Source organism: Impatiens glandulifera, chromosome 8 (genome assembly GCF_907164915.1).
Source record: "Impatiens glandulifera chromosome 8, dImpGla2.1, whole genome shotgun sequence".
In the NCBI taxonomy this organism is placed as follows: domain Eukaryota; kingdom Viridiplantae; phylum Streptophyta; class Magnoliopsida; order Ericales; family Balsaminaceae; genus Impatiens; species Impatiens glandulifera.
This window is the reverse complement of record NC_061869.1, coordinates 7,572,603-7,598,722: the sequence shown is the minus strand read 5'-3', so window position 1 is coordinate 7,598,722 and position 26,120 is coordinate 7,572,603. Positions and strand designations below refer to the sequence as shown.

The 26,120-nt window shown below is 31.1% G+C and overlaps 3 protein-coding genes across 3 annotated transcripts; all 3 read right to left on the bottom strand.

Annotated features, from left to right (window-relative positions):
* LOC124912472 (zinc finger protein HD1-like) lies at positions 1–2,003 on the bottom strand. Its single transcript, XM_047453097.1, has 4 exons — positions 1,137–2,003; positions 906–1,080; positions 704–829; positions 1–159 (listed from the first exon to the last, which is right to left on the bottom strand). The coding sequence occupies exons 1-4, from the start codon at positions 1,859–1,861 to the stop codon at positions 52–54; spliced, it is 1,134 nt and encodes a 377-aa protein (XP_047309053.1). The 5' UTR covers positions 1,862–2,003; the 3' UTR covers positions 1–51.
* A 14,457-nt stretch (positions 2,004–16,460) lies between these two features.
* LOC124912038 (mitochondrial import receptor subunit TOM9-2-like) lies at positions 16,461–17,047 on the bottom strand. Its single transcript, XM_047452593.1, has one exon. The coding sequence runs from the start codon at positions 16,992–16,994 to the stop codon at positions 16,677–16,679; it is 318 nt and encodes a 105-aa protein (XP_047308549.1). The 5' UTR covers positions 16,995–17,047; the 3' UTR covers positions 16,461–16,676.
* A 1,711-nt stretch (positions 17,048–18,758) lies between these two features.
* On the bottom strand, positions 18,759–19,486 carry LOC124912859 (serine, glycine and glutamine-rich protein-like). The gene is made up of 2 exons (XM_047453498.1): positions 19,138–19,486; positions 18,759–18,799 (listed from the first exon to the last, which is right to left on the bottom strand). The coding sequence occupies exons 1-2, from the start codon at positions 19,484–19,486 to the stop codon at positions 18,759–18,761; spliced, it is 390 nt and encodes a 129-aa protein (XP_047309454.1).
* Positions 19,487–26,120: the final 6,634 nt, after the last annotated feature.

The window sequence follows — 26,120 nt, the reverse complement described above, 5'->3', positions numbered from 1 at the left end:
AGTATATATGTATGAATATATATATATATATATATATATAGCTCAATTTCTTCATATCCAAGATTGGATTGAATAGTTGCATTTGAGGGAGTTCACTCCGCTAATATGCGCAAAAATGTCTGAAGAATCCACCATGTCTTCCTCTTCTTTCACGGCTACCTGTCAAGGAAAACGATTACAAATGATTTTTTGTTTTTGTTTTATAAGAGGATCTTTTTTTGGCTCATACAAGTACCCTTTCTTTTTCTTTATAACATGGGAAAAAGAATGATTAGACCTTTATATGAGAATATCATGTCTGGAAATAATAGCTAGAATATTTTAGAGAATATAAAGTCACTTTTGAATAATTGAGTTTTCATTATAATGTTACTACCTTTTGAGTTTTTCTAGGCGGTTGGAGATGATCGCTGCCCAATTGGTTTGAGACGAAAGTTGAACCCTGAGAAGTCCCTACCGGCCATAGAAATGGGTCATCTTCGCCGCCCCCGCAGCTTGTGGCATGCTGAGTTCCTCAACAAGGGACACAACAATGGACATTTGTTAGATTAGTCATGAAATAGTTGATAACAAAACATTTCAATTATGTGCCCATTTTTTGAAATACTTTTTTCAATAGTGATCTAATGAGATACTAACAAAAAATACATGTTTTCAAATAAGCTTGTGTAGTGTTGTACATTGAAAAAGAAAAAAGACTTACATCATCACATGTGTCATCATCAAGACTCCCACAAGTTGCTCTTGAGACTTCCCCAAATTCATCGTTCTTAGCAAACCTTCCTCGGACTCTTGGCCTGCTGTCTGCTAACGTTTTGCGGCAAGCATACTGCGTCGGTTATCATAGTAGTATTTCCATTACATATGGGATGAAGAAACTAAGAGACAAAAGATAAAGATTCTACCTTTATTTTCTTGCTGAAATTCCTCTCATTTCTCTTCTTCATGTATCTATGAATCTTCTCCTTCCTCTGTTCTGCAGAAAGCTTCCCAACTTTGAATGTGGAATCATCTAAACTCGTTAGCTCTGATGCTAAACCACTTGAATTCCCAATTCCACTCACAAGATGTTGGCTCTCACTATTCATAGCCTTAATTTATGATCCAAATGTTAGAACAAGCATTAATGTATGAGCTGGATTGAGCTAGAGTTAATTACCTGCAACTCATTCGAGTTAAAAATCCGAGACAGGGGATCAGTGCAGAAGATTCCACCGTTTTCGCTATGAAAGTCCAAATCTTGATTATGCATATCATTACCACCCACAAACATGTTTCCATGGAACATTGCAGCATTCTCAGCAGACATTGTGGAACCCAAGTTGTTTTGAAGTTGATAAGAACCTGTTGACGCGTCGAGAAATGACCCTGAAGCCGAAGAACACGAAGGGTTGGACCGAATGTTATAAGGAGGCACGAGAGGGAGACAATCATCTTCGAAGACGGATGATAATGGTAGGCCTAACAGAGGAACAATGGATTGATCGGAATGATATTGTTGGACTTGGAGTTGATGATGTGATTGAAGAGAAGACGGGTCAAATTGGTTTTGTTGATGAGGATCTAAAGATGAAGGAAGATGGAATTGTGTGGCCGTGGAAAAATCTATTGAAGCTGAGATGTCGTTTTGGACTTCTTCCTCGGACGAATCAAATATTATCGAGACATCGTTGATGTTGTTGATGTCGAGGTTGTTGTTATTGTTATTGTTCTCGTCGTTGTTGTTGTTTTCCATGTTTGAAGGAATATTGGCGGTTGTTGTGGCTGTGGCTGAGACATCAGCAGCAAGTGTCATGCTATTGCTATCGGTAATACTTGGGAACCTTATGATGTCTGTGGGGGCAAATTCGAGATTTGACATGTAAGAGTTAGGGTTGTCGTTGTAACAACAATTAGGGCTAGAAGAGTCGTCGGAGTTTTGTAGAGCTCCTGAGAATAAATCGGGGTAGCATAGATCGAAGAAGTGGCCATTGAAAGGGCTTGATATGTCTTCCTGAAAAATAACATTGTTTAGATTATGCACATAAAAAATCATGCAACTTTTGTGTTTAATGTGGATGGTGAAAACAATATATTCAAATAAAATGTCATGAAAGACACAAATGAATTTCTCAAGATTTTCATGTTTATGAATCAAAACTAGCTTTCTTATTGGTCTTGATTAAAGATGCAATGCCTAGTTAAAAAGGAATACACTAAGAGTAAGGTAAAAAAAATGTTGCAAGTCCTCGAAAAGATATTAATGGGCGATGTTCGCTTAATATAAACGCACAAAGCAAGGTAAAATCAATTTGGTACGTAAAATCTTTACGAACCACGATAAAATCTTTCATTCCATGATATTGCTCCGTCGAATCATGGCGAGGAAGGGAAAGCACATGAATTTGTTTTAACTTTTACTTTATAAAGTAAGATTAGTAGTGTTTTTCCATATTTAGACAAGCAATGGGAACCCAATAGCACTTACAAATACCTCATTGTGTCAAAACATCATGTGAAGTGCTGCCCACTGAATTCAATTCCTCCTTCAATGGAATCACCACTTAGAAAGATCACAAAATATTTATGCACCCCTAGATTGTTTCCCATCGTTCTACTCTCGATTCTTAACAATAATTCGACCCTAATCTTTTTGCTTTTCATTTTTCAAAAACAATAAATTTACATTTGTTTAACAATATTAAAGGAAAGAGAGAGAGATTATACATCTATTTCAATCATAAATATTAGAAACATGATATATTAATGGAGCTAGCCAACACATAACATATGAAAGATGAATCATATATAAAGATTGGAAGGAGGAATTGACATATAGGTTTTTGAATGATGCATGAATGAAATCTGGTAAACTTTTGAAATAGAAACTTACCATGTTGTTAATTCCTGTTTGGATAGATGAATGCAGAAAGAGGAACACGGGTCAATAGCTGACCTACAAAGTACGAGGAACCAAACCTGTCGTTATATCTGAAACGATGAAGGTAGAAATCTCCATGGAAATTATAAAGATTTGTAGAGAGAGAAATAAAGAGAGAGAAAGAGAGTTGTTAGTCCTTTTTTGAGGAAATGCTTTACATAGATTTGTCCAAAATAACAAAGTTGGTTATATATATTTATAAGGTGGTTTGGACCTACGAACGCCACGTCACATGTCCGAGGTTTTTGCCTAACCATTCAATTCACTCTCTCTCTCCACGTGGCACCTAATTGGTCTACGTGGCAGAGGCATCCTATTGGCATTGTCACTGCTGGCTCATCTATTTAACTTAGGTTTGACTATTATTGGAACAATATTTTGGCATGTCACAGCAAATGTTGTAAAATGTGTTGACCATTTATCTGTTAATTGAAATATTTTTTTTTTTACCCCATTTAGATTACAATAATAGGGGTAATATAAGTAATTATATAATTTAATACAATAGAAAATTCATAAACATCATTTGCTTTAATTAAATAGATTTTGAGTTTTTTTGACCATTAATTGATTATCAAATTACAATAATATATATATATATAGGGCATAGGGTTGGTCAAGATTGGAATAGAAGTATTAGTAAATTAGAAAAGAAAATTATTTTATTTCTACTCTTCAATTATTTGGCATAAAATGAGCATAATTAGTTAGCAAGATTGACATAAAAGCTCTCATTGACAATTTTTTTATTCTATATTATATTCCTTTATGTTTTATTTATTTTTCCATAAAATGAAATTAGCTAGAAATGATAGATGAATATAGAAAATATGGTAAGATATTTTACAAATCTCTGAATTTATTTTGTCAACCTCAAAAAGAAAAATGGTATTATACAAAGAAGGTTAGTATAATCTACGATTTTTATTTTATTTAAAATGTTTTTAGTGGAAATCGATTAAAATATTAAAAAAAGTTAAGCAAAAAAAATTCAGTTGAATTACTCTTTTGTAAGTTAGCCACATATTCTTTTGTAAAGATATTTTGAGAAACTCTATCTATCTATATATATATATATATATATATATATATATATATATATATATATATAGTAACATGCATGATCTATAAAATTGTGAATTAATTTTGGCTAGGCTCTTTCCGATCCTCAAAATATAGCATCAAAATAAATGAGAAAATATGAGATTCAATAACTCAAACATAATTTCAATTTAGAAAGACTTAAGTTGAAAGGACTAAAACAACTAAAATAATTTATTGAAAATAGTTGAAATTATATTTTAATCAAAGTTTGGAGACAAATATGATCAAAAATAAATTATGGGTCGATTTGTCCCCCAATTTGTTTTATTTAAAAAAAAAGAAAGAATAAGCTAGGGATTAAATATGCTTCTTCTTCAATAGAAAATATATTTCATATAGATAATTAATAATTAAGCTTACCCGCGTGTGATGTTCAACGATGAAATTGATCGGCTTCTGGACCGTGTCTCGAACAAATCCGATGTGAGAAAGCTTCAAGAGAGGAAAAAGTGTAGGATCTTTTAGGAAATGACATACCAAAACCGAAAAACATTAGAGATAATGATCGACAAATGATTGATATAATTTTTTCGATTTTTTTATACATTTGGGCGATATAGAATTTGAAGAACCGCGATGAATTGAAGGCGGGGAGGGTTGTGGAAAGCTTCTAGGGTTGGCTTGTGTCGTGTTGGATACTTTTGACTAGAATGGGTATTGGTATTTACACTAGAAGAGAATGTTATACAAATTTGAATTTTTTTTGAATTTTGAGATTGTTTACAATTTCACATTTTGGTATATTTAACCATTCAATTGTATTTTAAAATGATTCGTGAATCTTTTCCTATCAATCCTAAAAGAAACGTGTTAAATGGATAAAACATAACAACACAAAAAAGAAGAAAAAAGACTTCTCTTAATATATATATAAAAAAAAAAATTCTTTATTTTGAAATTAAAACATGTTTTGATGAAGATTTGGATTAATTTATGGTGAGAACAAATTTATAAATGATAATGAATGAGAAAGAAATTTGCAACAATGCATTTTTTTTGTGATCAACATTGGCAAGGGGGTAAGTTTTTTTTAAATATTTTGTTTTGGTTTGCTAGTCCAATCAACGCTCTACATTATTAGAATTAAAAATAACGCAGATGATGGTGTGACGAGTTATCATGTGTTGAATGATTTTATAGAACGTGTGACGATGTTGGAGAGGCTTAGCGAGCTCTAGTGCGTTGCATCTGCATGGAACGCGAACAGCTGGGATCGCGCAAGTCGCAGCGTACTCGGGTGTGCGATCAGTCTTGAACGTGGATTGTCTTTGTATTATTATTTGTATTTTTGAAGTTTGTTTATTTATTTTTATTTTTTTGTTTGAACTTTGATTTCTACAATTATTAGACTACTGTTTAAAGTATGTGATTCAGAAATGTACCACTTAATCTTTTCCAAAAATAATTATGAAGAGTTAGAATTGTTTTTAATTAAATGATAAGTATTGTTTTCAGAAATTATATTGGCGAAATAAAAAATTAACAAAAATCTAACTAAAATTCGGTAAAAAAAATGAGTCTACTCATGATCTTATAAACTATCATATTTATAATATCAAGCTCTATCGCAACATTTACCTTGAATAAATTCAAATAATAAATAGATGAAATTACTATAACACTGATAATAAATGTACCTAAATTTGACAATTAAACCAAATAACCTAATTATTCTATCTTTTATAGATTTGTCGAGATAAGCCAGTTTCTTTTAATGAGATTGGACCAAAGAATGAGTTTAGGCACAATTTAAAAACAGTTTTTTTTTTATCTGAATTATTAGGATTTGGCTCAAAGAAAACATAGTTCAAACTAATCAAGGATAACAATGGTGCGGTTCTGGGTCGGGGGTGGTATCTCGGTCTCCGCCCCGATTCCCTTGAACTCTACCATCTCCCGTCTCCGTATAGATTCCTGATGAGAATTTTTTATTATACAACATTCATGTCCCGATCAGGACGGAGATTATCTGCGTTGCACCAATATTACAATGATATAAACAAATATTTACTAATACTTATTTTGAATAGCCCGGAAAAAAAAGAGATTCACTTTACTTTATTTGTTGAACTTATAAAATAAGACTAGGAAGAAGAGAAGAGATGAAGTATTTGTTTATTTACTTCTAGTTAAAAACTAGTTTGATCGGTTATGATATTTATTTTTATTAATTATGTTGATTAGGATTTAATTAGATTAAATTGAGCAAACTTTTATTTTACTTTTATCTTAAAAATTATAATACAAATATATTTATTCGTATAATAATAATATATCTAATGACATTATTATAATTTGGTGTATTCAAGGCGGGGAGAGTAGAATGAGCCTAAGAATTATCAACCCTAGTTCAAACCCTATATTATTAAATAAATATATTGGCTCATATGAATAATTCATGAGTTAACTCACAAACACGGTCCAATTCTATACAGATTATTTCTCTTAACTCGCTAGTCTTGGTTTTCTAGTTCACTCGAGAACGAGTCACTCTAAATCTCTAATATGATATAATTTGTTTGTCTCTCTTTTCCATTGCATTTATTTTCTTCTATAGATTGATTAGAGAATATTCAAAAGTTGAAATAATCAACCAAAATGAAATCACAAATTATATAAATATGATCATGGATGAACGAATTTGACAGTAATATAAAATTAAAGATAAACAATGATTAAATAATTCAAGAAAATGAAATCAAATCTTCAAAGACATAAATAATAACTCATGTGAACGTTAATGAATACATGCATGCAAATAATGATTTACCATTACAAGTGAACTCACTTGAGAAGAGAAATCCCCAGACAAATTCGAAGAATCCGAATCGAAAATTTCGATAGTTTCTTCTTATAAAATTCTCTCTAAAAATATGTCTCTCCTTTCCTCTATCTAAAATATTTTCTCCTTCTTAAAGGCCTCTTTCCTCCCTATTTATCTCAACATTATTCTTATATCTATTTATAGTCTAATTAGGGGTTAAAGCTATGCTGTTTAATCCAAAACAAGCGTGGGCATAGGATCGAACGAAGAGATCTTCTTAATTTCTCACTTTCATTTAATTTTATTCGATATTTTTAATAATTAATTCGATAAAATATTGATACGACGTCGGTATCGAATTATCTAATCAATAAAATGGTCATACAAAGACAATTTTTTTTGGTTTGAGTCTTTTAATTTTTTAATTTTTTTTAAAAAATAATTAAAAATACTTAAATTAAAAATGTCCAAAAAATAAAAAATGAAATAATATTTTGGTTGAGCAAAACATATTTAAAATTTTCAAACCAAATTAATCAATTAAATCGAAATGTTAATTATAAACTTTACATAAAATGAATCTATGTAGCTTGTGTTATAATGAATGTGGTTATTCTGATTTTGGCATAATACATGTTTTTTTTTTTGTTCTATTGAGTGATCAAGACTTTTCTTTAGGTGAGTGATGTTGTACACATTTGTTTAAATATTTCATTATGTATGTATGTTTGTTTAATTCTTGGAAAAAAAATCTTGCATTTCTTTCTTAGGAGATTTAGTTTGAGTTTTAAACATTATATATTGAGAAACAAATGAGTGTTTATATAATGTCTTGTCCTACTAGGGATGTTTAATATTTTGTCTGAACCGAACATCTAACCGAATTTAAATTTATTTTTGGTTTTAAATCGAATTTTAAATCGATACGAATTCAAATACGGTTTTCGATTTGATTTTCGAATTGTGTTTCAACTCGAAAACGAAACCGAGATCCGAATTCATTTTTTATTGTTTATTTTAATTATATATTATATAATTTGTTATATATATATATAATTAAATAATTATATATAATATATTAATAAAATCGAATTTGGTTCGGTATTCGATTTGACTAAAAAACAATTCGAAAAACATGAACCGAAGAACTCGAATAACCCGATAACCGAATCGATAAACACTCTTATGTCCGACAATGAGCTTATAGAAAAATATTTTTTAAATAAATTTGTTAGCTTAATATTAAAAATTCTAGTTTGATAATTAAAATGTGCATACCTATGAAATAATTATTTTTCTTCATATTTATTTTATTTTTTATTTTTTATTAAATTTAAATTTTAAATATAAAAAAAAATATATTTTAATAATTTATTTTAAACAAATCTCAATTTGTATTTTTATCCAACAAAGTTTATTTTATATAGAATTCTAAAAAACCCAAAATCAAACTAACACAGATTTAATATGATTTTTTTTTTTAGATTTTACCTGATTAAAAAAAAATTCTCAATCCATTATCTCGTTATCATTCTAATAATCAAATAACGTATTTTATCAACTAAAATGACTATACTTTAATTTTATTAATTTTAAATATCAAACAAATTAAAAACTCAAATTATTTTATTTTATTTTTACAAAAACTATAAACAAAAATCATCAAATAATTAAGATCAAACAAGCTCTTAGGGTTTGTTTGAGGAAAGAGTTTTTTTGGTTTTACCCGAGTTTTATCCTAAAATATTTGTTTGGTAAAATTAGGAAAAAACTGGTTTTTAAAATTTGAAGACTAATTACCCTTTGACTTTAGAGGATATGGTGTAGGTGAGAGAACGATGGTTTAGAGAGAGAATGATGGTTTAGAAAGGGGGATAAAATTAGAGAATAGTTTTAGTATTTAAATGATAAAATTATTTGATTTGATGATGGATAAGATGTTTGAATTTTAGAATAAAAACTGAATTTTATCTCAAAAACTCTTTAATCAAACGAGCTCTTGGAGTACACATGAACAGTACAGAATCAATCTGCACGTGCTGATGTGGGACAAAATTTTGCTCATGTTGATGCTGTTGAGGTCAAGAGTCGATCACCCAGAAAGGAAATTGCAATATCTCTCCTTTAATACTTGTTTTGGAACAAAATTCCATTCGAATTTCTTAATTGGAGTTTCCTATATTGTTACATGAGATTCTTAATTAAGGAACAAGCTTGGTTATTTAAATAATTTATATATAATTCTCTTATCTATCTTTTTATTATTAAATTAATTAATTTATCATTTTTTTTTATTAAATATTAATTAATATCCTTTACATTTTTCACCAATAACTCAACTTTTTATTAATTTTGTACACAACAAAATTATTTAAATAAATCAGATAAATTATTTAAATAATTCAAACAAGGCTTTAAAGACAGCTAAAATATCTACACTTGTTTTGGAATCGAAATATTATGTTCCAATCTTGGAGTGTTTAATTTTCCATGTTCTCTCTGGTGTTTTTGAAGAAAGAACATAAATTATTAATGTTGTGGGAACCGAATGTCAAATCATAACAAAATGAACACTAATATAAGGACTGAATTATGAATAGTGTTAATTTGGATATCAACTATTTTGATGTAAGTCCAATCTAATCAGCCTATTCTAATAGATTATGATTCTTTCAACATTAATATTCTTTATTATTTAGAGATAATTTTAGGGTACAACACAAATACACAATATATAAATATGGAGGAAACGAATGGGTAACGACATCCAAAGCCGACCCCGAGGTTTGGGCTGCCCAAGCTCTGGTAGAAAAATGTCGATATATGTTTTGTTGCCCTAGGTCTAGTTTAAAGAATTGTTAAAAACAATATATGTTTTTAGCAAGATTCGAACCCATAACCATATAAAAATTCTAATTTTTTAAATTAAACCACATCCATTTATATTTAAAAATATAATAAATGTAATAAAATGGTATATATTTTTAACAAATGGGACATCATTGTCAGTGGCGGACCTACAAGGAGGGCCTTGGGGGGCTCGGGCCTCCCCCAACCAGGGTAAAACTTTTAAGATATTATATATATATGTTTATCAAATAAGGCTTTGGCTCAGTGATTTTGGAGTTGAAATGTATAGTAGAGGTCAGGTGATCAAACCCTGCCTCTACTATAATTTTATTTTATACAAAAAAATATTTTCTAAAATACAATATTTATAATAATACATAAATTTTAGTTAATATATAAATAACATTTATTTATATAAGTTAAAATATAAAGAATTATATATAAAATAATGAAAATCATATAATATTATTATTTATTTTAAAACTACATTTATATTATAATTTAATTATATATATATTTTATTAATTTTAATATAATTAATAATACAAATTACTTATATTTATAAAGGTAAAATAACCATTTATATAAATATAGGAGTAAAATATTATTTTATATTTCTTAATTTTAAATTAATTTTAAATTATTTCAACAAATAAATGTATTTGTTAGATTTTATTTAGGGGTTGTGACACATATTTATTTTTAATCATTTATTTTATGTAGGATATAGAATAATGAAGATGTTCTATAAACGAATTTGTACTTCTACATCACATGACCAACATGAGTCTTCTCAATTAATTAATGAGTTTACTAATGAGTCTAATGTTACAAATATACATGGTTAGAATATAGCATATCAAAAGATGCATCATTTTGTTTTTGGTGTTATCTTTTCAAACCTTTAAATAGAGAAAACGTAGATGATACATTTATAGGAGATGAGTACAAAAATTGGAAAAGAGTATTAGAAAGATTCAATCGTCATATGAGAACTTCAAATAGTTGTCATAATGAAGCTAGAATTCAATTTGAATCATTTTAAGATCAAAGACATAACGTGAGAAACGTTTTACGTACACATGGTCGTGATATAGAAATAAATTATCACACATGTTTAACGACAATATTTGATGTAACACGCTTTCTACTGAGGCAAGGATTACCTTTTCGAGGACATGATGAGTCAAGTAGTTCATCAAATAAAGGAAATTTTCTTGAATTGATTGATTGGTATAATCAACGTAATGAAGATATTTGTCTTCTTTTGTACCGACTCATGGATAAGAATAATTTAGTAATTGTGCTTATTAGTATTTTTATGTAATTATCGAGTAAAATTTTAATTAAAAAATGCATTTATTTGATAGCCAAAAAATGCTACTTTATTATGTATTTGGCCCCCCCGAGAAAATATTTCTGGGTCCGCCACTGATCATTGTCGCCTTAGTCTACAACATCTTTGTCTAAAAATGAAACATACTAGATGCGTCATCTTTTAAAAATGAAGTTAAAGGAGTAATCTCAAGACGAATGTGGAAGTTTACCGACAATAGGACTTAGAGAATAAAATGGACACACCTCACGTATAAAAGGAATTTGTGCATATTTTTCAACACAAAATAATAATTTTATAACATTTTAAATGATTTTAAATATTTAGGGTATAAATTCAAACAAAAATAAATGTACAACAAACAAGATAATGTATAGGGATCTCCTCTTTAAACTTAACGACAATAAGAGTTCCTTAAGAGTTCATGTATTTGAGCCCGTCAGACGACAAGTTCTGTTCGCTTGATTAGTTTGTTAAGTGTATTTGCGGGTTATGTGCTTAACTCGCGGGAATTAATCGCATTTCGAAAAAGAACAAAAACCAATGTTGATAAAATTATATAATATAAAGATAAATAAATATACAATTAATATCATATATTTATTTAATTTTATTAGTATTTGAAGATGTTACATATACCAACTTCAATCTCAGTTTGAAAATAGCCAAAATGGATTATAATGTTGTAGGGTATCAAATGTCCAAATCCATGTAACTTGAAAACAAAAATACAACAATTGTATTATTAAAAAAAGAGAGGCATATTTAACATTGAAAACAACTAATTAAGAATTAATTAAATATGAAAAACAAAACGAACTCTCTGCTCCCCGAGCTTGTTCCATTGATTGATCCAACCCAGAATTTTTTGCCAATATCAGAAACATGTAATTAAAAAAAAACAATTCAAACAAGCCTAGAAAAAATTGACATTGGAAGCATAATTAGAGCTTAACACGTAAAACATAGAAGAAGACGTCACTTAGAAATATATATAAATATTCTGATTTGGATAATGAAATGACTAATCATAGTGGTTTAGTCAACCCTAGAGATGATTACTAGAAAATCAATCATTCGACCAGAAGATTATCTTCAACTACATCCTTTATTTTTAGAATACTTAGTTGACGAACATATCCACCCAAAAATCAAACATTGGATTAGATTAGACAATTCATAGATTGGGAGTTTCGTGTTTAAATTTGACCTACTCAAAACCACAAATCTTTCATAAAACAAGAGAGATCCCCACCAAAACATCCAAAGAAAACATAAAAAAAAAGGGGGCTGGATTATATTCATGTTTTTAATAAATTAAAAGTTAAGAAATCGTTCAAATATTTGGTAATGGTATTGGTTCTAAATTATTATTTTTTTATTTATATTAAAAATGATAATAATCGTTTAAGCACGTAACAAAAAAAAATGATATTAGAAAATAATAAAAATAAATAAAAGTCACAAAACATGAAAAATAATACAAACACGTTATTCAAAAGTTATCGAGTTTATAGATAAAAAAACGAATAACTCTCCAACCAACTCCATCGAATTTTCGGAACGAATATTAAAAAGCATTATAATAATAGAATTATGAATGATACGAATCAGACGACTACGATCATATAAAGTTCGATGATTTCTTTCCAACTAGATAGTCCACCATAAAATAATCGGAATATCATAATCTGGCTCATAATTCACTAATTTCTCATCGGATACATCGTGAATGAAAATTGATAATTCATTATTTTTAATTTTAGAATAAAGGAATATAATATGAATTGCTTGATTATATCTTCCACATATGACCAACATCCATTTTTACTTAATCAATCGTTTATTGTTCAGATAACAAATCCGAAATAAGATGGGTCGATGACCTCAACATTTGATACTACACCATCGGTAATATTTTACACGATCTTGTGACTAGAGTAGAGTCGTCCGAAATTACGTTCAAATCAGACTCGACAATGTAAAATGGGGACCCTTCTTGGTCCCTAGAAATCACTTGCATGCACTCCTTTTTTTTGATACCTTAAGTGGCATCATCACCTGAATGTTGTGAAGACGAATACTCTATGTCAGCCTCACAAAAATCTATTGACTCATTTATTCCCTCTCCAGCTTGCACGACAACCCACCTGCCCATATCAAATCTCTCCAAATTTATCATCTCAACAACTAGCATTTCAGTATCCACAAGGCCATCCATATAGATCCGATCAACATAAATTGGAGTTATCACATATTCTCTTGTTTGCCTAAATGAAGTCGATGACTCCAGCATAAGCGGATTTGATGTGTTTGTTCCTGATGAAGGAGACATGACAATAAACGGCCATATCATCACTTTATACACTTGTGTTCCATTATCAACACATATAAACTTTGGGTAACGAATATGTGAATTGGAGTGATGCACACTTATTCTAACCTGATCGGTCTCCTACAATAATTGAGTGATCTCATCGAACTCAATAAATTCCCCAAGATCATTACCCGTTCAACTAAAAAGATTATGATTTCACATATTTATTAGCATTTCAAACAATAAAAACAATATACTCTCCATATCTACGTGGGGTCTTATGATGTGTTTGGGTGCAACAACATGTGGATTATTAATATTAACCGACAAACAAGTTGTCGGATTCATTCCTCGACTAAGGATTTAACACACTTATAAATTGGCATGATATATGTTGTTTTAAATTTGTTACATAGAGTAACATATCTTTCTCAAGAATTAAAGCCATACTAAAATACGCCATGCCCTAATTAGGTCTGAGACGCCCTCAGTTCCAAGACAACGTCTGAAAATCCTGACATAATAGCTTTAATTAGTTTAAGTCTACCTCAATTGTTCTTCTTTTTTCGTTGAGATAACTATAACTCTGGGGCACGCTCCAATGTTTGAAATTCAAAAGATTTGGGTATAAAATGAATTGTATTTCTCTAGTCTACCCAAACAGTCCGCCTTTTGACGCCTACCACTACTGCAAATGTTTGAGCTTAGATCACACGAGTTTTCGAATGCACCACTCAGGACCTAGTTTGTTGCCTAAGTTGTGTCTACCAGAGACCTCTCTCTCATTTGGTTTTGGAACGGAGTCTAGTCGAGAACCAACCCCTTTTTGGAGCTCTCCATCTACCATTAATGACATAAATAGTACAACACATAACCTCCTTAAACTCGGACTCTTCTCATGAGGTGACCGTAGGGGTGCTGAGAAAGCCGATTGAAGACCGATGACCCTTTTACTCCCTTGACCCTCTCACAATTATATACGCTACTTGAATCACGTAAGCATAAAAAATAGAACTTCAATAACTAATTTGAGAGTGACTTTACACATTTCCTCCCTCATATTTTTATACAAATATTCAAGTTTTAATTCTGAAAGTAGATTCTAAATTGAATAGTAGTGAGTTACACGTGACTTTGTTGAAGCACGGTCTTCTTTCTTCTCTAGGGAAAAACTTATATTTTGAAAAAAAAAATTCCTTTTATTAATAATGAATAAAGATTTATACTTTTTTTTGTAATGACATGTTAATATGCTTAGTTCTCATTTAAAAATAATAAAAATGTAGTAATATACCTCATAGAATTTACAAATTGAATATCTAATCTAGCCTAATCAACTCATATATTTTATCAATTAATATTTAATCTAGTATAATGTATAGCTAAATTATCTAGACTGTTGAGTGTATCCAATAAAATGACAAATGGTATCAATATTGTTAGCCTGTCCTTTTCTCCACATGGTTGAGAAGTCAAATTCTCATTTACTTTTCTGATAGCTCATTGTGTAGTACATGGTAAGGGGCTGCTGGTGATGCCTGCTTCAGTTTCAAGTTTTGCGAGGCTCGATTGTGTCGGTTATGTTGGTGCAAGATGGTTTTGATAGCCCTTATAATGCACTACTCTTTTTGCCTTTTGAGTGTAAATGTTGTGTGGCCCCTTAGTTGTTTATTTTTGATGTGTTTGTTCTTGTGCAACAAACCCTAATACTCTATCAAAATGTGTCTCCATCCACAATTTGGATCTAATACAAGGCTTTAAACTATTGAAAAAGGACCAAAATAGTCCCACCTATCACATAAAGACCGACATCTCCTATTTCTACCAACAAAGCAACTAAATAATCGAGAAAATCCACAAAACTTATAGCTATTGCTAGTTGCATGAATAGATAAAATAGTATTGTAATTTTTTTTGGGTTGGTGGAGGACTTGAAGCATGTAACAAACAAAAATGAGGAAATAATACTTAGCTTTTGGGAAAGAGATTTTTCATTGGGGATTAAGAACTATTCCTTTTGTCTTTTAATGTGTTTGAGGGCCGATCAAAGTGCAAGCTTTATTACATTCCAAGATTCATCTTGCTTTTCCTTTTCTTCCTTGTCCTCTCTTTCAAAGAGAATTACATATATGCCCATTTTCTCAACTGAGTTGAGTCAACTTTCATGCAATATTCTTGCACCATTCAACACACTGTCTAAGTCTGTCTTTCCTTTCTGATGCATAATTCATGTGCATAAGCATCGGCTGGATATGGATAAGAAAAATATTGGAACAATACATGTGACTTGACATGCCTGTTACATGTCACATGTATCGAATGTATACAAAAGTTAAAGATACCAAGCCACGACTAATGCTGTGAGCTCATTTTGCTTCATAAAGTTATTAAATTTGTGTACAGATAACTTAAGAACATAACAAAAACTTAAGGGTAGTAATTTGATTCATTTTAAAAAGTTCATGCAAATTGAGAAAGCAAAATAAACTTCTATCAGAATAAATAGATCTTGTCCAATGATCATGACATAATCACACAATAACTTCTAAACTGTACTTGACTAGCAGAATCAAACAGTCATAGAGCTATAGTTGAATTAAAATTTGGTGAAAACAATCAAAAGATGACTCGAAGGAAGTTTGAGTTCTCTGATTTCTCATACGACTATTTTTTCTCGGGTATTTTCTTTGCATACTATTGAAAAGAGGAGTTTCTTTACTGAAAAGTCTTTCTAGTTGTTTACATTCTTGAAGATGAACTCAATTTCAAGATCAGTCAAGCATAGCACAAGGAAATAACATCAGATGATAACAGTTCATGAAATTGCAACCAGATTCAACATTTTCAGGGAAAGCCCTAATTAGAAGGTGAAAAAGAAACAATACCCCTATGGTTTTACACTCAATAAAATCATTTAGAAACAATCTTTCACACAAATTTCTCAAAAAAGGATGATGATTCACCCACCATTAACATACAATTGAAACAAAACAACTAAGAAGAAACAGGATCTATTCTCAATTTCAAAAACTTCATCAGATAAACAAGAAAAAATCATTGCCCAATTACAGACTTTTTGTTTGTTATAGCATGAAGATCAATCAATAGTCAGCAATGCAACTTACTATTCATATATTGTAAAGGGAAAACAAATTCAGCAATTAAAGAAACTAAGAAATTCGAATACATTTTAGGCAAAGTAAAAACCTGCACTAACAACATATTATCCTTATTTCAGAAAATGAAAACAACAAACCTCAACGCAAGCCCTCAATAGTATTACTTTTCATTAACATATATCATAAACCCTAAACCAAGAATCACATGGGTGACAGGCCTCATACCTCAAATTGAAAGAACCCAATCTGCATTTGAATAAAAGTAATCACTTTGGTGGACCTGGAGTACCAAGGAGACTGGCCTGTTGCAAATCGAGTTCGTTGAGCTGCTGTTCGCGGTCCATCTCGATAATGAGAGGCACGATCAAGATAAGGAAGGTCGTTCCGGCGATCCACGCAGCTTTTCCGGTGCTCATTAGGAGACGCTTGGCGACGTAACCGGCGTCCGAAGCTGCTTGCTTTCCACGGTAGACAATTGGAGATTGGGAAACAGCGCTTGAAACCCTAGAAAGGATTCCGCCTTCGCTATCGCTACTGCTGGATCTGCTGATTGAGAGTCGTTTCTTCCCGCCCTGAGACGCCATTGGAGAGGGAAAGGAAGAAGGAAAGAGGTAAGAACGGGAAGAAGAAGAAGAAATCGCGAGGGTTTCATTTGCTTTTATTGGGCCTTGAATTGGGTTTAATCTAAAGCCTGTTATTTTATTCGGGTCGGATTCATTATTCGGGTTGCTTACTATATTTAGGTTTTCACTAATTACATGCCTTTTTAATGGTTAGAAAAAAGAAAAATGATAAACTTAGTTAAATCAATTAAAATATGAGAGGAAGTAAGTCCACGAATTAACATGGAATTTTACGTTAGTAGGAAAGAGAAATTTTAAAAATGTTTTGAAATTCTTATTTCTGGTCCCGAAACGCACATGAGTAGAAGATAGAAAAATGAAAATGTCTTGAAACGATCATTTGGGGACAAAAAAAAATTGATCTCGAAATGAGTGTTTCGGGACGTGGGGCAACGAGGCAGGCCACGTCAGATTCGTGGTCTTATTTTCGTTGTCCCTTTCGCTGAGTCATTCCTCTAAAAAAAAGTAATAATAATCTGATTAAATTTGTTACAAGATTAGTTAGGCAAAAATACATAAGAAATACCATTAATGAAATTGTGAATACATAATCATGTATGAGGCCAGTTCCCCGATATTTGTGAAATGGGCGAAGTCATTTTAAGTTGGATTGTTAACTCAAAACTTAGTTTTTATTTATTTATTTTGAGAAGGTTGGGTCCGCTTCTCTATTGGAGTGCGATTAATCTCTGCGGCTTAAGTGCATAATCCGTTAATACACTTAACTATTTAATCAGACACAGAACTTATCGTCTGACGGGCTCAGACCCAAGACATCAGAGATGCTGGTATCGACTTCTTGTTGTTATCGCTATAAGTGGTTTCGTTATAGAAATAACTTTTCTAATTGAGATGGACTCTATAAATGTGAGGAATTCAAAGACAAGAAAAATCACTTTGACAAACTTATTAATGATTTTTGATCAATTTTATTTTCAAGTTTATTGAGAATGTTTTTACCTTATCACGACTCTTTGTTAAGCGAAAAGTTAGTCGATTCGGTGTGGCCGATCATTTCTTTAGACTTGCAATTATTATTTTTTTTTGCTTATGGTGTTTTTAAAGTAAAAAATAAATTCGAGATTTATTTCCACTATTAACATTTTAACTATCCTAAAACTATTTGGATATGGAGTTTTTCAATTGATTAGGACTCAAAAAAGAGAGAAGGTTAACATGTTTTATGAATTTGGGATTCTTTCTCGATTCTATTTTATATGTTTCGTGTTTACAGGGAAGGGACAAATCAATAAATATTATTTTTTAAAAATTTTAGAATTTGTGAAAGGAAACACATGGGGTTTTTATGATTGGAGATTCTAAAATTTTTGTGATAACTCTATTAATATTAATAAATAATAACACTCTTATATGCATATATAAAAGACAACCAACAACTAATCAAAGTTAATTTCATCTTGTAAATGGTTGGGCAAAAACCACACTTGCTTATTAATCTATTTTTCTTTTCAATATCAAAGAATTGAAAATATAAGAAAAACAATTAGTAAAATGAAGCAAATTTGACTAGTCTCATCTCCATTTCAGCATAAGCCCTTGACTTCCACAAGTATTTACAAAATAACTCCTCAACTTAATAATCTATTTATGCCAAGAGCCAAAAATTTCTATGGGTTTTTGTGTTGAGAATAAAGCCATTCTGGCCTTTCCTTTGAACTGCAACACAATTGCATCTGCTATTTTCAATTAAATATTCTGCTGTGTCTATTCCTCCTGTCCCTCTGAATGATCCATTTTTTCTTTGCCTGAAAAAAAAAAAACAATATTTTTTTTCAATATATAGGAGTGTTCTAATTTGAAAGTTTTAATTAAGCTTACCCTAATATAGCATTAGATAGACCTCTCCTTTGCCCGATGACAAGTAGATCTACCGAATGATATGTGCTATAGTGAAGGATTAAGTTAGGTTTATCTCTCGGATCCATCAACACAATTTTCTCGACTTGCACTTTGAGTTTCGGTTGAGCCTTCTCGCATACATGTTTTAACGCGTCAATGAAATCGACTTCTCCATCTCCTTCTCCTCCTCCTCCACCACCTCCACCACCTCCACCTCCACCTCCACCTCCACCTCCACCTCCACCTCCACCTCCACCTCCACCTCCAGTACCTCCACTTCCACCTCCACCTCCGCCGCCTCCTCCTCCTCCTCCTCTCCCCCCTCCTTTTCCTCCTCCTACCTTACCAATTTCCATCACAAGAGAGGTGGCTGCCACAAGCGAACCGGCTGCGGACGTGGAGGACGATCTTTTGAAAAGCGTAACAAGTGGATTCTTCCACATTGTAGGACCATCGAGGTGCAACAAAATTAACGTATCATCCTCGACCAAAACATGAGAAAGAGCGTATTGGAGAGCTGCCGACGACTCTCGCGTTGGATCCGCCACCACCATCACTTTCCGAGCCGTCGACGATGGAGGTAATTGTGCCATTTTGCATTCGGTTAATATTTGTGTTGAATATTAGGTATGTACCTTTGGTTTGGAAGAAATGGTTTTTCTTTTTGGAACAAAATGAGAAGGATATTTTTGACTTAATTTCCACCAAGAGCTGACCGAAACGTAAAACATCTTAATTTACAAAATGTTATAAATGTAATGCACCTAAATTGGAGGTTTATCCTTGTTTCACGCAAACCTTCCTTAATTTTGACCTTGTGATTTATGCTATAAATAGGATGCATATTTTAGAAAACCTAGAATGCATGCATGCATTGTTCTATATCTAAATATGAATAACAAATTAAAGATATATAGCGGGTTTTAACATTACATGAGATGGTCGGGCTTTAACGTTGGACGTCGGATATGACTGTTTAGGTTATTGCTAGTTACTTTCTCATGAAATAAATTAGAAAATGTTTTTGTTTAAATATTTTAACAAAAATATTATTTTTTCAAAATTTATACCTAACAAGATTAATATTCAATATATTATTTCAATAATCCTATACTGGACTAGGCCATAGAATGAAAAATTATAGTTGGATTTTGGATTACCTCGATTAAAGGTTTCAAATCGATGGTTGGCGTATTTCTCCTTTACCCAAGTCATTCTTTCTCTTAATGAAAAACAAAGAAGATATTAGAATCGCGGACATGTTTCTTTTTTTAATTTCAAATATTTTTTACAATTAATTTAACTCTCTAAGTCGGTAAATAAATAGTCATTAAAGCCATAAGTACGGGAATGATTTGAATGCAGGTTCGTATGGTTTTGTCGACGATAAATAAATATCGTCATTATATCACTTTGGTGTAAAGGCATACATTTGTTAATGTTGATAGTTATTTACCCAACGTATTAGTTTTTTTTTTCCTTTTTTAAAAAGGTTTATACGATAGGATATATATGAAAATCGTTTAAGTTTAACGACAAACTCAATACAAAAATTTGAATGCCCAAAGTGGTACCAAATATAAGGGATTAATCATTTGAGAAAAATAATGAAAATATAAGCTAAAATGCTCACTAACTAACAAAAAAAATAGCGTTAATTAAAAACTCGAAGATTTTTAAGAAGATTAATTTGTTGAAGGATTGCCTCCACCGATTTTTCCAGTTAAACCTTCTCTATCATCATTGTTAGATTAGGGTGACCCATATATGTTTTTGCCCAACACTTAAACATAGGCTTATTGTGCGATAATTGTTTGATATTTGGGCCCACTAAGTCCAATTATGCGACATATAAATATATGGTCTTAGTTAGGGTTTTATAAAACAACACATCAATAATTTTCCCTTTCTTTCTATAAGTTGTAATATTATATTGACAACACAATGAAAAGTTTTCTACTCTGCCCATGATTTTTTCTGTTTTGAGTTTCTACATAAATCTTGTGTTATTTATATAATTTCTTTATTATTACTCGCATCTTATTTATCTTGATTAGTCTCAGATCCATATATATCCATTTTTCAACAATTAGTTTCAGAGCCTTGATTTTTTTTTATTTTGAGACTATATTTATTTTTCGGAGATGCCGAGTATGAAGTACGATATTATGTTATTAGATCACAACACTAGATTTTCTATTGCAGGTAAAGATGCAAGCTACTCGCTTAGATAGATTTGGACAAAACTCTATTAGGATTTGATAAGATGCCCAGTTCGTAGACAATAGAAGAGAAAAAGAGGAAGGATCACAATGTTATGTCTCACATACATCTTCATCTATCAAACAATATTCTATAAGATGTTCTGAAGTAGACGAGTGTTGTTGGGTTATGATTGAAGCTAGAAAAACTATGTATGACAATAAGTTTTACTAGTAATTAAACTGCATATAAAACAACAATTATATTTTCATCGTATGACAAAAGACACGTCTCTACCAGAGCATTTATCAGCATTTAAAAAACAAATATTGATTTGAAAACCTTGGAATGCAAGTATGAGTATGGAGATTTAACTTTGATTCTACTTTGTTAGTTGCCCCATTGTACATCGCGTTTCGTGATACTATTTTATTTGGTCGTGATGTTATCAAAACTAATAATGTTTATGATCATTATTCTCTAAGAAAAAGATGAAATATCTTGTTAGTCATTTTGATGGTCCGGTAGAGGATCTTATTGCTCGAGGAAGACCCAATAAAAATGTTCAAATAGTGATTAGAGAGATAGATCAAAGTCAATAAAACATTGGTAGAATTGAAATAATTGCAAGAAAGCAAACCACATAAAATATGAGTTTTGGAAGTTTCAATATAAAATTAAGAAAGAGGATGATATTATGAATGAAAAGGAGACATAAAGTTTCTGCGAAACCAGTATTATTGAAGCCAAAGATAGTGGTTCTTCTCATTACTTCTATTTGCGATGTAGGATCATAAGATGACTGGATATTCGATTTTGCCTGTACATATCATATGTGTCCCAATCAGAATTGATTTTGAACATATGATACAGTTTCCAAAGGTGTTGTATTGATGGGAAATAGTTTATCTTGTGAGGTTGTGGGTATAAGAACAATAAAAATCAAGATATTTGATAGAACAGTTCGAACACTTGATGATGTAAGACATGTTCCTAACTTAAAGAGAAATCATATTTCTCTTAGTACCCTCGATTCAAAAGGGTACAAGTACACCTTTTAGTGTGGAGTTATGAAGGTTAGTAGAGGTGTACTAGTCTTGATGAAAGGTGAAAGAAAATATGACATGTTATATGTTCTGAGAAACATCAAAGTTGTAGACAATGTTGTTTTTGTTACCTCCTCGTTAACTGATAATGATGTCACAAAGTTTTGGCATATGCGACTTGGTCATATGAGTGATAATGACATGACCGAGTTAAGCAAGCAAAGACTTCTTGATGGGCAGAATATTAGTAAATAAAAATTTTGTGAGCATTGAATTCTCGATAAATAGAAAAGTGTTAAGTTCTCTAAAAATTCAAAACACTAAGGAAACACTTAATTATATTCACTTTAGTCCATGGGGTCGTCTAAAATAGCTTCTATATGAGGTGCTTATTATATGCTGACAATTATTGATGATTTTTTCAGAAAAATTAGAGATTTTTTTAATCAGAAGAGTGATGTATTCTATAAGTTTAAGGAGTGAAAGACTATTATTGAAAAACATACATTAAAACTAATTAAACGTTTGCGTACTGATAATGGTTTGAAGTTATGTTCTAAAAAGTTTAATACTCTATGTAGGAATGAAGGAATCACACGGTGTCCAAAAATTTAAAACAGAGTGGTGTGATAGAGATGATAAATGAGACTTTATTGGATAAGGTGAATTTTATGCTTCTTAATGTTGATATACCAAAGTTATTTTGGACGTCATGTGTAGCTTCGACATGTTTCACGTTCCTCATCTATTACAATTAATAAACAACCTCGGCAAGAAGTGTTGCATTATATTCCTTCTAGTTAATTCTGATTTGAGAATTTTTGGTTGTTCAGCGTATGCTTATGTTGATGAAGGAAAATTGGGGACTCGATCTATTAAGTGCATTTTCATCGCCTATAAGTTTGGTGTAAAAGGGTATAAGTTAGGGTGTCATGAAACAAACAAAAATTATCATTCAACATGTTATTTTTTATGAGACACCTATGTTAAAATCTACACTCCTTACATCTTCTTGCAATAAAATTGAATAAAAATATAACCCTTCTCGAGATAAAAATTCAACAAGAATTTAGCAAGTAGGTGGAGTTTGTGATCAAATTAGAATTTGAACATAAGACAATGTTGTTAACTAAACTAAAATTGTTAGATACTTCACTGTTTGCACCATGATATCATATTACTATAGATAAACTCATATATGAAATTAAACCTCCTTGAAGACTCGATGGGAAATGTTATAATCAAATTCCAAAGATTGATTTTATTGACGTGTTTTATTCGGTTGTGAAACATATTTTGATTTGAGCATTACTTTGCATCGTGGCGATGCATAGTTGGAGCTTGGGCAATTAGATTTGAAAACTGTGTTTCTACACCAAGTTTTAGATGAAGACATATGAATCAACCTAAAAGATTTACAGTATTAAGAGAAGATTGTTGTATTTATTATTTAAAGAAATTTCTTTATGGTATAAAGCAGTCGTCAATGTAGTGGTATAAAAGTTTCGACTCTTTTATGACCACTCATGAGTTCAAGAGAAGTGATAGTTGCGTCTATTTCAAAGTCCTTTATTTGTTCAACATTTTTTATACTAGTTTTATGAGTTCTCTATAAGCAACTCACTTTAAACTCTCTTCTACTATGTTACCTTAGTCTAATGAGGGTATCGACTATATGCCACTAGTTTCATATTCCGGTGCAGTTGGGTCACTTATGTATATAATAGTTTATACTCGACTAGATTTAGCATATTTAGTAAGTGTAGTTAGAGGATATCTTATAAATTCAGATAAAGAATATTATAGAGAAGTTTAGTGGATCTTATATTATTTGAATGGTTCAATGGATGTTCAACTACAATTTGAGATGATTAGAGATAGAGTTGTAAGTTATGTTGACTATAATTATGTTGACGATCTTGACTGAAAAAAATCGCTTACAAATTTTGTTTTCTGTATTGGCGGTTTGCAACGACTTAAATTTTGGAGGATTTATGTTTTTAGATTCATTGAAATGAATTATTATAAAATACAAAATTTTCTAAAATAGGTTGGTGCAAATAAAATTTGATCCTCAAATTCTTAATTCCATCTTTTAAAAGTTAAAATCAAAACAAGGGAATGAACAAAGAATTCAAAACCTGATACACATTTAAAGAAATTTGAAAGCCAAATCTATTATCCGACATTAGATATGCATTAACAAAAATCTTAGTTGTTTCGTTACTGTCTCATTTGAATCCTCCCGATTAAAATACTTGAAACCACTAATTCAACCAATTCTAGGACACACAGTTACGACAACTCAAAGGACACATTTAACCTAATCCACACTCGTATATTAAAGGTTTACCTCTTATTGGGACTCCTTGAAAGTTGTTCACAAAATTGACTTCGTTATCAAAACTACCATCAACACATCCACATCCAAATTTATCATCAACAAAGTGCGTTCTTGACGTACTCAACAAACCTAAGAACATAAGTTTATGTAGGAGCTTTATTTTTAATTGGAGCCAGTTGAAATTTGTCAAACAAAATATGGATCTTCTAATGAAGATCCAAATTCCGATTTCATTATTTCTACACCACGAATCGAACCCACCACCCTCTTATCACGATTTAGCTAGAAACCCTTGCTTCATCATCCAATATCCATTTGAATCAACACATGGGACTTGGGTGAAAAGGTAGTGTTGTTGAAAACATCTTCGTGTTCTTCTATATACACCATAATAAACAAATATTGTATCCATTATCATTACATTGCAGTTGAATCTTGGTATTGTTGGTAATAAGAAGAAAAATAAAATAAAAGTTGACAGGACTTTGTTCTCTTTAACCTCTCTATATTTCTTTTTGTTTATATCAAATGATTTGTTACAAGTTTTTATAGGAAAAGTATTTTTCTCTTCAAATGCCAAAATAATGCCAAAATAAGCTCATGATGTCTATTAAATAGGTCTATCACCCATATATCTTAGTTATCTCACTCACGCCTAAAACCATTAATATTATTCTAGGAAAACTAAGAAAAAAATAAACTTCTTAATTTATGTTTTTCAACAAATCTCCCCCTTAAACTTAAATACTCTTTTCATCTCTCATTTCAATTAGTCTTTTACAATTTTTTAATAGTGTGGTCAGTAGTGGCTTGGTCAATACGTCCGCGGCTTGAGCTCGACTTTCAACATGTTATATCTCGACATTTTCTTCTTTAACTTGTTCTCGGATGAAATGAAATTGGACGTCGATGTGCTTTCTCATTTAGTGATTAATCGAGTTCTTTGTCAACTTGATCACTAACTTGTTATCAACTCGGATCACAGTCCATTTTTCTCGGATCACTCTCAAATGCCTTAGTAAATTTGAAAGCTAGACTACATGACACACGCTACAAGAAGCCACCGCATACTCAACCTCGTAAATCGACAAAGTTACAATATGTTGCTTCTTTGACATCTAAGTAAAAGTCGTATTCCCAAGTAGAAATAGATAACCCAAAGTACTTTTCCGGTCATCAACATCACCACACTAATCGCTATTTGTGTAACCCACTAGTCGGTAGTAATCCAATTTTGAATAGAAAAAACCATGTGATAGGGTTCCTCGAATATATCTTATAATTATCTCCAAGGCCTTCTTATGTGTGTAGTTTGGATCCTCCATGAATATGCTTACTATCCACCACTCAACATTAGGTCGTGTCTCATACTTGTAAGGTACTTTAGGTTTCCAATTAAGCTTCGATATCTCCCAAAATCAGATGGTTCTCCTCCATCTAACTTTGAGAGTTTAGTGCTCGGTTTCATTGGAGTAGAAACCGGGTTGTTGTCCTCCATTGTAAACTTCTTTAAAATTTTAAGTGCGTACCTCTCTTGGGATATAAAAATTCTTTCCTCTGTCTTCTTCACTTCTAGGCCAATAAAATATTTCAGCAGGCCTAAGTTTGTCGCCTTGAACTCTTTATTCATTACTT

Bases quoted from the DNA above. Each gene is read 5' to 3' on its own strand.
- LOC124912038 (XM_047452593.1), bottom strand. From the start codon at position 16,994: ATGGCGTCTCAGGGCGGGAAGAAACGACTCTCAATCAGCAGATCCAGC.
- LOC124912472 (XM_047453097.1), bottom strand. From the start codon at position 1,861: ATGTCAAATCTCGAATTTGCCCCCACAGACATCATAAGGTTCCCAAGT. The intron at 1,081-1,136 runs GCTCATACATTA...GGCTATGAATAG, and splicing joins ATTAACTCTAGCTCAATCCA to TGAGAGCCAACATCTTGTGA. The intron at 160-703 runs GTAAGTCTTTTT...TTTCCTTGACAG, and splicing joins ATGATGACACATGTGATGAT to GTAGCCGTGAAAGAAGAGGA.
- LOC124912859 (XM_047453498.1), bottom strand. From the start codon at position 19,486: ATGGCACAATTACCTCCATCGTCGACGGCTCGGAAAGTGATGGTGGTG. The intron at 18,800-19,137 runs GTGGAGGTGGAG...TTTTTTTTTCAG, and splicing joins AGGTGGAGGTGGAGGTGGAG to GCAAAGAAAAAATGGATCAT.